Raw genomic sequence first — 10,883 nt, forward strand, 5'->3', positions numbered from 1 at the left:
GTGTAACTTCACTGGTTTACAGAGACAAATACAATTATTCCCACCGACAAGATAAAGATTTTCGGTTAGAGAATTGTAACCACATGTCATGGAATTTTAATCTAGAAACCAAAACTATCTGATTTTTTCAAACACGTTCATAATAACTGACTATAACACTATTATACTTCAACGAATACGATCTTTTATAGAACAACGCTCATTGTGTGAAGAATGTTCTCCTGATCGTAAAGTGCTTTTTTGCAATTAAATCAAAACTAATCGAAAATACTAATGGTTTATTATGCACGATCATAGAAATATCGACTGATAGAAAAAGTCCAACTGACTATAATATCATATTTGTTCCATAAGTGAAATTCATTATAAACAATTCAACCAATTGAATATATAGCGTCAAATTAGCAGATAAGAAATCGCAAATTGTTGATAACAAGCACTCATTGAGTTGTTGTAATTAACTCTAACCTTTGTTGTAGCGCTTTCCAGGACTTTTCAACTTGGTACTGCGAACATTCTGGATCCCATTCTGTACTTAGAATTACATGAGCATAGTCGATAGGACTTTTCTGAGAACAATACTGACCTGCTTCAAACCAAGTGTACCCACCAGTCACCTCAGCAACAGCAGAAGCTTGTCGTACAAGACGTTCTAACGCTGCTTCCGGACTTAGATTGTTTCTCTCACATAGCCGGCGCTGAGCTTCTGCTTGGGATAAAACTGTTAACCATACCTGAAAATTGAAAAAATTTGGGGTTAGAATAGTTCAACACATTCTGAAAGTTTTTGGTCAACTATGGGCCACTCATCGATCTACTAGTCAATAAACGCATGGCGAGCCTCTAGCAGACCGGATCGTGTGTCTTGAATTCTATCATGTTTTCCAGCGTTAACTACTGAGTATGTTGACATTTACACTAGATTTAAACCACTAATATGACACCCATGTAGTGAACTATAATTGTTCAATTAAACTGTAAAGCTAGGATAGGACTGGTTGATTCTACCGTCACGTATTTTGGTCAGCCTCTTTCCTCGGAGAAGAGATATTAGGGTCTCTAATATCTGATTACTGTCATATTTCAAGGTTTCGTATACTAAGACTTCATTGCTACTGTTAAGACGATAATAACAAATACAATCCATTCAAGACATGAAAATAAATCTAGAGTTAAAGAACTAAAGGTTCCGGTTTCGATCCCCAAACGGGTCTTTGGTGCGCACCGTTGAGGAGTCAGTCCCATACCAAAATGAAACAGCTATTCAGTCCTCCTTAGTTTTTTAGTAGTTGTCTAGGGTGCAATTCTAATTTTTAAAAAGTAACCAATATAAGGAACAGAACGTACCTCGTGGCACATTTCATTCCACCTAGCCTGTAAAAGCACCGCGGCATCTATAATAATAACCGGACGTTTAGGATCCCGATCTTGTTCTAATGCTTTACATTCTATTTCTTTTACAACTGTTAGAATTTTCTTTAATATTTCAGGCCAAACTATTGAGTTCAGATTTTTCAGTTGAGCAGGATCAGAAAAAACTAGCCTTCCAAGTAAGCCTCTGTCTATTGGATAGGGTGGCACTGGAGATGCTATCTTTTCTCGTCCAAAGTGAGACAAAAGAGCTTGGTGACAAGGAGTACCAGGACTGTAGATTCAAGCGACAGAAAAGCAATATATATTTGAGGTATTTTTATTAAAATAAGATATTTGGAAATAATATAGACAGTACCGATAACAAAAAAGTCACTACTAAGTGAAACACACTGATACTTTAGATAGAAAAGTCAACTTCTTCAGGGGATTAATAAACCTATACAAAATAATACTACTGGAAGCTTCCAGGTAGACTGACATTCTTATTTTAATTTTAAACGAGTTATGGTTACCATTCAGAATGGATAGTTGTTCATTGAATAAGGGATATCTATTGTCAGTCATTTTTGTAAATGTTTCACAAACCAATGAATAACATTATCTGCAGGACTATATACACACAGCTACGATGAGTCAACGAATTGTAACTCAACACAATTATATAGTAATCATGTAGCTATGTAATTAAGTAGCTATCATTTCATTTGCCTACTTGGTTTCAACATCGGTAAATAATGCTCAGAGCGGGTCTGCTAGATGACATGCGTAAAATACGACCCAGTCAGCGAACCCGGTGTTTCAAGACGAACAAATTTATTTAATCACCATCTCAACATTAACCAAACACTGTTGAACCTCACCATCTAGACAATTCCTCCAAATCAAATACGAAGTTATCAGCGCTCAGAAGGGGCATGTTTCACAAACAGAGCTAAGTTGCACGTGTTACATACCTGATCTTTTTCAGATAGAAAAACGTCGTGACAGTACAAAAGGTGGCTCGAAATAGACAAAATTTCGGCTGCCATTGCATTTGACTTGATCTCACCCATCAAACTAGCTTGAGCAATAAAACAGCTACCCAGATGCAAGAACTCAACTTATTCTGATGGTACACTACTACATTCTATTATACACGTTATACTTAGTTTCTGTTGAGACACTCTGTTAAGATAAAATTGACGGTAAGGGAAAAACCGATCTAAAAATCACAAACCTAAACATTAAAATGTTCGAACTTAGGAACCTTTTAAAGCAGTGATTAACACCAGTTTCAATTCACGAAAAATTAGTACACTGAAATGAGAGAGTTTTTCAGTATTGTACAAGAAATTCTTTAAATCATTCAAAATCAGTGTCATTTACAAGCACTTACATATATGCTTCATGACCGAGACGATCACAATCGATTACATGAACTTGATCACTTAAATGTCCAAGTCGTCTGGCCAATGATGATTTACCAGAACCAGATGGTCCTGTTAAACCAATCAAATATGGACTACGTGAAGAATTATTTACAGTTATATTATTAACAGGTTTTAACAGACTGCCTAGTTCATTGAAACGAAGTTTTGAAGAACATAACTTGATATCCGACAAGTCAAAAGGGTAGGCTTTACATTCGTTGGAGATCCTGTTGAAAAATAGGAAGTAATGGTAGAAAAATGTACCAGTTTAATAATAAATGTAACACAAAAACATTATTTCTTGATAATCAAGATATGTCTATATAATATAAGCTATAGATGATACAAATCACAAGAGCTGACTGTTGGAATCCAAGAGTAGACGAAGAGGGCTCAAAAATATTATTTAATTTATGACAGCTTAGTCTTTAGACTATTGAATCCCGAATTCGCTGAATAATTTGACCAGAATAATAGATACATTACGACGGTGCGACAGCGAAATGGGAGATTTACACTGCAACTATTTGATGCTATGGAGAAGTCTAACAGTCAAGCCTTTAATCACTGGTTAATGAGATTTACAAAATGGACTTTGTCCAATAGTCTACGATATCTAATCGTTTTCTTGTATTACATAAAAATGATTGACTCAACTAGATAGCTATCTTGTCTTCTGATATCAGTTCAATTGGTAGCTTACGTTAATAATTCGGTTTGGTCACTGTAACCATTATTCGGTCATTTTGTATCATTGTAGATTATTTATTGGTCAGAATTATTTTTGTTTTATTTTAATAGTCGAATATTCATCTATGAAACTATAAAGTTTAACGCCATAACACTACTGTTGATATAGATTTCCAGAGTAAAATATTCTGACAGCATGCAAAAAAAACGTATCAACTGGAATTGAATTGACATTGCTCTCCCTCCCCTCACTTAATACATCATCTTTCATTCAATACAACAATGTAGCACGGATGTGAAGTGTTTTTAATAATGCAAAATTATACTTTTCAAGAGCACTAATTACACACATATATTTTCCATTAAATCAAATTAAAATTCCGCGTCAGATCAATGATTATTTGAGTAAAATCAAACTATATTGACAACCTTAAGTAAACTGATCAGATTTACGATAGCGCTTTTTAGGTTTTTTGTGAGAAATTCACGATACAGTGGGACGTAGTACTTATTTTATTAGAAACTAGGTAAAAAATTGTCTAAATCCAGTCCCAAAATTGTTTACGTTTAACAAAAATAACTTTTGCGTGACCACATAGTTGAATGTGGCATGACAAGTGAGCAAACTTGCAATAAAAATATGTTTTTGATGTAGACTGTATATGAGCGAACTTGTTGTGATACAGGGCGGAGTCAATGATGTTTTTATGGATAAAAAAATATTTCTCAGGATAGGGGTTTGTGGAGATCGTAGTAATTTAATGGTTAAATTCATGTATCGATTTAAGCCAGACGACCATGGAAAACCTGGATTGGTTGAAGTTAGACACTAACACCGTTGGATGCCGACCCAGTGGCCTAGAAGTTAAGAATTTGCGCGCGAGATCGAAGACCCTATGTCCGAGTCCCGCGTGCGGCATCATGAAGAGTTCCACGCTAGGACGAGATGGTCGTCCAGTGCTTCCAGGTTTTCCATGGTAGTCTAGCCTAAATCAACTGACTTATGAATCCAACTCTATTAAGAAAATATTTCCATACTCTAAGCACTCACCCAAATCCTAACCACAGCTCTAACCCTAACCCATTTTCGCTTACTATAATAACTCAACATGAGGTTTAAAATTCAGTTCAAAAATACTTGTCCACCGTAATCTAGTTACTTTTTGTTGTTTTGTAGCTAAGGATTTTTGATTGGCTAATAATAGGTTTCTCAAGGTGTTGGACTCCTCAGTATTCATTTACGACTCCGTGACAGGAAATCGGACGTGCGTAAACGCCTAATCTTTAGACCAATAAGGGGAGATTTGATGGTGTACAAGTCCAAATTAATTCAGTTCAGTTTAAATTTATTACGGAGATTTACTGTCATACATATTCGAATAGGATGTTTTTCTGTAATTTCATAAGCGTCGAAAAAAGACATACATAGTTAAGACAGAAATCTAAACCAAGTATATTGAACAGCTAGAAACAAAAATACATTGAATTTAATAAATAGGTAAGAAAAGTTTGAGAGAGAAAAGAGCATTTAAAATGTATCTTTAACTTACTTAGCTGAATATATAAAATTGATTACTTCAATTTTTAACGGCTTGAATCCATTCGCACGTCGTAATTCATTCAGTTTTTCACAATTCTATTAATGTTAATACGAGAAATCCTCAGAATAATATTATTATTTATTTACTTAAACAAATAAATATTGGTACAAAGGGGCACCAGATATATACGCATAAATCTCATTTGATTTGTGTGAGGGCTGTGATACTGCCCAGGTGCCCAAACCAAAGCAGGTGATTTTCTTAGGGGACCAAACCCCGATTCGTTGACCTATAGGTCTGATCCACAAGGCAGTGGAGCACTGTAAGGAAATGCAGTCCCATGGTAGCCGGTGACCAACGATTGATTCATACACCATTTGTTCCCTCAGGATACTGGAGCCCATGTGCACCATTGGTTTGAAATCAGCGTTTTCCAACTCCCCTAGGTGAACTTTCCATGTCCACCGACCCGGTTAAAGCGCCGGATATTCGCTTCTCGTCCTCTCAATTTCGTAAACAACACCCCCGCCACGAGAAGGCAGTGAGTAGGACTTCCCTGGCAGAAGCTATATACGCGTGGCCATGTGAGAGCATTTCGAGAGGGAGGGCGGACTCTCTCCACTCTCGGCCGTACCAGGGCATTTGGGGGCAGAATAATATTAATGAGAAGCTTATTATAAATAATTAATTACACATGTGTAAATATTTGACTTCCTGGTCAAAACATTGCCTAGTTAGATGATTTGTAAAAGTTTAGTTTAAGGTTGCTTTCTGAACTGACTGACACCATCTGAAAAGCTATTGGAAACTAAGAGCTGAATGGTTTTTCCATCATATTATTTGAGACTCCTTAACAGTGAACAACCATAGTCCTCTTAACGTAACTAAACGCAAGACTTTCAAGTCAGGTGGAGAGTAGGTTGTCTTTAGACCAGTGATCTTGAAACATTTTATTTTATTTATTTATACACATAAATATTGGTACAAGGGGGTACCAGCTACATATGCGCCGCACAAATCTCATTCGATTTGTGTGAGGGCTGTGATACTGCTCAGGTGCCCAAACTGAAGCAGGTGGTCTTCGTAAGGGGCCACACCTGGAGCCTTTGGCCTAAAGGTTTGATCCACAAGGCAGTGGAGCATCGTGAGGAGATGCAGATCTTGAAACATCGACCAACATGTTCACCACCAGACATGGCTTCAGGTCCGATTCTGTGTGATATGTGAAAGATGGACACTAATAAGGAATATCAGGCCAATGAAAAAGGATTTGTTCTGTTCTCCTCGATCTCCTATAGACTTTTCACTTAATGTTAATTGCTGAGGAAAGTTATTTTTCAAAACAATTTCCAACATTTTACTCCCATGACGGAAGGGTTTAATTGTTTAGGAAGGATCAATTGTAATTGAATGCATTGAATATACACCAAATTACGTTATTTAATAAAAACAACAGATCTCATTTACTAGTATCATTATTAATGTTACTTGTCAGACAAAATATAATCAAGTGAGTTTTAATGTTCTTACTAGCAAGCACATATCGTCATACGATGAGTTGTATTGCTGAACGTCAACGAAGAAACAATAGCATAGTAGTGAAAATACCAAGCTATTTTAAGTAAATATAAGGTCCATTAAATGAATATACGAACTGAGTTTCTGATGTTTATAGTAAAACTCGTTAAACAGTTGAAAATTCATGAAATATTTGATGGCTGTATGTGAAGATAACACACTGAAAAAACATTGTATCATGTAGACCAGGCGCTTTAGTAAGAGCTGTGAAGACTGCATGAAAGATGAAAAGCTAAGACAAACGTTGGCATCTTATATTGATACAAAAATATAACATTTGAGGTTTCTTGTGCTTTTTGCCCGTCGATTCATTGTCTGAAAGATTGCTGATGTACATAATTAGAGAAAATCTATGTAAATGGTTCTGGCGGAAAGTGGACCGATGAAGTAACCGAGTCTGATTTTTTAGGATTTCCAGAGATGATTTAAACAAGGAGAATAGTGATGAGAATACTTTATAAGCACAAAAGATGGAGTATTTTGGAGGGGATTAGATCAATTGACCTTAAATTTTGTAAAGTATTTATTGGATGGCGTAACATATTTTACCGAATACGTTTTAAATGGCGCCTGTTAAATATTAAAGCATTTAAGTGAACGATGTAAAATTAATTCCGTTGACTTCTACTATTTTTCTAGCTAAATATGATTTTTAAATTAAATCATAGTGACGACCGACAGACATCACAAAGGTATTTTAGAGTAATTATATAACTGTTTTGTCAAAAATAACTCACATCTAAAGAATCAGAGCTGGCTACAATACAGTCAAATTCTGCAGAATATCCAGGTGGACCAAATTTATCAGATAATTTAACAATTTTCATAACTTCAGGCTGTACGCCTATATCACTGAGAAAAGTTTGGACCATTTGACTGCGTTTCTCCCAAGAGAATATCAATGGGCTAAGATATTTATTTGAAAGTAAATCAGAGCATGTTACACCAACAAGCAAATGTTCTTTAGCCAACAGAGCACCAACGGTAAGTAGAATTTTATGTCCATAATGTAACCGATCAAAAGTACCACCGAGACATACACGGGAAATATCCTCATGTGATCCGTCTGATGATGAAACAGTTATCTGATCAGTAATTGGTAGGTCTGACTCGAAATTATCTATACAGGTGGAAGAAAATGTTTTCTGCACAAATATACATAACAAAAAATTAAAAAAGCATGCGCAAACAACACAAGGGAAGTATGACGGGGTCTGATATTTCGGAAACATAAGACAATATATAATCATAACCTGATTACTATCAAGTATATTACACAATATTTTTTTGAAGATTGGTGTATCAAGACAGTGACAGGACATTCAGTTGGCCACACACACTTAGACAACTCATTTTGAGAAAATCGCTACCCACATCCTGAAAGACAGCTTCAAAATAAACCACTTGTTTGAGATATCTTGAAGGGTTTGTTATGGACATCAGTTTTATTAAAAGGACTAATATTCACTAGATGCGAAGATTTGGTTGGCACGATGTGGCCCCCTAAGAAAACCACCTGCTTCGGTCTAGGCACCCGAGCAGTATCCCAGCCCTCACACAAGTCGAATGATTTATGTGGCGCATATATGTTTAGTGCCTCCTTGTACCAATGTTCATGTGTTTAAATAAATAAATTGAGACTGTTTACATGTTTACCACAACCGATAACAGCCAAAAAAATCATATTATAAGAAACACAATTCACCCACTCTTACACCTTCCAAGTGAATTAGAGAAGTGAAACGTACTAACCAACTCACTGTAATGAGAACTAAAAATTAGTGACAATACAAAACGACGGTTTATTTTTAATTCATTGCACAGCACTTTTACTTGTAATATGTAAACTAGTCCTGAAATCTAGGACAAAAAATCCAAATATGTGTCACCAAGCTTGTATTACAATATTAAATGTGGTAAAATTCGCAACTTTTGAAGATATGTAATACGGTTTCCTGAACACTTTACTTTGAACCAGATTACATTTAAGTGGCGCATATGTATCTGGTACCCTTTTGTACCAATATGTATGTGTTTAAATAAATAAATAAAACTGCATTCCCAAATTATATCTAACCAATTGGTCAGTAGTCAAATGGCGCACATCATTTAAGATGGCATATTACTTGGTGTTTTGTTAGTAAGGTAACAACCTCAACTAATTACAGTACTTGATACATTATGCACTCTCCTTAATTATAAAATAACTAAACCACCAAAATTTTACTTGCAAAATACCTTTCGATTTAATAAAAAGATTAAAATGTCTTGCCTATGGTAGCATATATAACACGATCACCGTAAAGTGGGTCGATATTGTGGGCTTCATTTAAAATCCAAACAGGACTAAATTCAGATTCTGGTGAAATTACAATATCAAACTTTACTGAAGGCTTAGTATACTTGGTTGTAGGAAGAAGAAGACAGACGTTTAGTGATGGGCAAACCTGTAGGTTAAATGAAATCATATTAGACATAAAAAACCAACCTTACATGCGGTTGTATAACACAACGTAGCCGTCTTTTTCCAAAATATAAAGTCAGAAGGACTTTGTGGAATTGCTAAAAACAGCTTTTTATTCACCACATTTTTAACATATTTTAACAAAGAGAATAACTTTTGAGAGTGTACATGAGGTGACAAAATAAGTAAGCCAGATTGATACATATTTAAAGATAATAGATGGTCCTGCAAAATAAAGACATATACTGTAAATCTTAGTCAATGGAGAACACAAGCTTTACGCATTTATGCAAACGAAGTAAGGAAAGAGATGAACAACAGTTCAATCGCATTCACATCACCGCTTCTGGAAGTACAAACTAGAGATTCACTACATAAAATACTATCAAACACCAGTAACTATCCTAACCTGCTTTTATACTCAAATAAAACCTAAAATTCGTGAAAAACGAAGACTCGAGTCATTAAAAAATAGAGTATGGGCATAAAAATTGACGGCAGTGAGACCAAAGTATGTTTAGACCAACTCAAACTTACTCGACAGATGTTTATTGGAGGATTTTAATCAAGTTCCTGAGCATGAGAGAATCCAAAGAAATTTCGATTGAATGGAAAACAGTAGACACAAGTGCCCCCAAATGCCCTGGTACGGCCGAGAGTGGAGAGAGTCCGCCCTCCCTCTCGAAATGCTCTCACATGGCCACGCGTATATAGCTTCTGCCAGGGAAGTCCTACTCACTGTCTTCTCGTGGCGGGGGTGTTGTTTACGAAATTGAGAGGACGAGAAGCGAATATCCGGCGCTTTAACCGGGTCGGTGGACATGGAAAGTTCACCTAGGGGAGTTGGAAAACGCTGATTTCAAACCAATGGTGCACATGGGCTCCAGTATCCTGAGGGAACAAATGGTGTATGAATCAATCGTTGGTCACCGGCTACCATGGGACTGCATTTCCTTACAGTGCTCCACTGCCTTGTGGATCAGACCTATAGGTCAACGAATCGGGGTTTGGTCCCCTAAGAAAATCACCTGCTTTGGTTTGGGCACCTGGGCAGTATCACAGCCCTCACACAAATCAAATGAGATTTGTGAGGCGCATATTTATCTGGTGCTTTTTGTACCAATATTTGTGTTTAAATAAATAATAAATAAATAATAGACACAAGTGAATTACAGTACAGAATGGAATAAAATTCGTGAGTATGTTGTTTTTGCGTGATTAATGAAATTGTCTATCTCGACTATATGTTCCCAAATGTTATAGTTTACATGAACTGGCGCTTACTAGCAGTTTTGAAATATTTTGACGTTAACTCAACCCTAACCTTAGTTATAATCCCAATTTTTACCTGTCAGCTTTCGCTTAACGGGCTTCTGTATCTAGTAGCAGCGGATCACTGATGCCTCCAGGTAGGAACCTAGGTATATTAACGATAAGAGGCAAAAAAAGTGTTGGTAAATCATAGTGATGCTGCCCTTAGTCCTTAAGAATATGTCAATTTTTCTCTTGAAAGACTCCTGGGAAGTCGCTTGGACTAGCTCAGCCGGTAGCGAATCCCAACATTTGACTACTCTTAAAGATAAGTGCGTGTATAGTCCGTTCTGCTGTGTTGTCTCCAGTTTCTGGGTGTTACCTCTAAGGTTTGTGTCAGAACTAAGCCTAAGTAGGTATTTAAGTGGATGTCCAGAAGTGTTAAGTATGCTGTAAGTCATTAGTTCACCTCTAAGACGCTTGCACTCTAAGGAGTAAAGGTTAAGCGGTTGTAGGCGCTCTTTATAAGGTTTGAATTTGATTCCCCGAACTAATTTCGTGACTCGCCGTTGGATA

At 36.4% G+C, this 10,883-nt stretch overlaps 1 protein-coding gene across 1 annotated transcript; it reads right to left on the reverse strand.

The window, feature by feature from the left end:
- Window positions 1-440: 440 nt before the first annotated feature.
- Smp_149950 (dephospho-CoA related kinases) lies at window positions 441-9,260 on the reverse strand (the record flags this gene model as incomplete). Its single annotated transcript, XM_018796560.1, has 7 exons — window positions 441-734; window positions 1,348-1,645; window positions 2,750-3,010; window positions 5,024-5,109; window positions 7,330-7,712; window positions 8,886-9,039; window positions 9,081-9,260. The coding sequence occupies 7 exons, from the start codon at window positions 9,258-9,260 to the stop codon at window positions 441-443; spliced, it is 1,656 nt and encodes a 551-aa protein (XP_018651690.1).
- Window positions 9,261-10,883: the final 1,623 nt, after the last annotated feature.

The sequence above is a fragment of the Schistosoma mansoni genome, chromosome 4 (genome assembly GCF_000237925.1).
Source record: "Schistosoma mansoni strain Puerto Rico chromosome 4, complete genome".
Classification (NCBI taxonomy): Eukaryota; Metazoa; Platyhelminthes; class Trematoda; order Strigeidida; family Schistosomatidae; genus Schistosoma; species Schistosoma mansoni.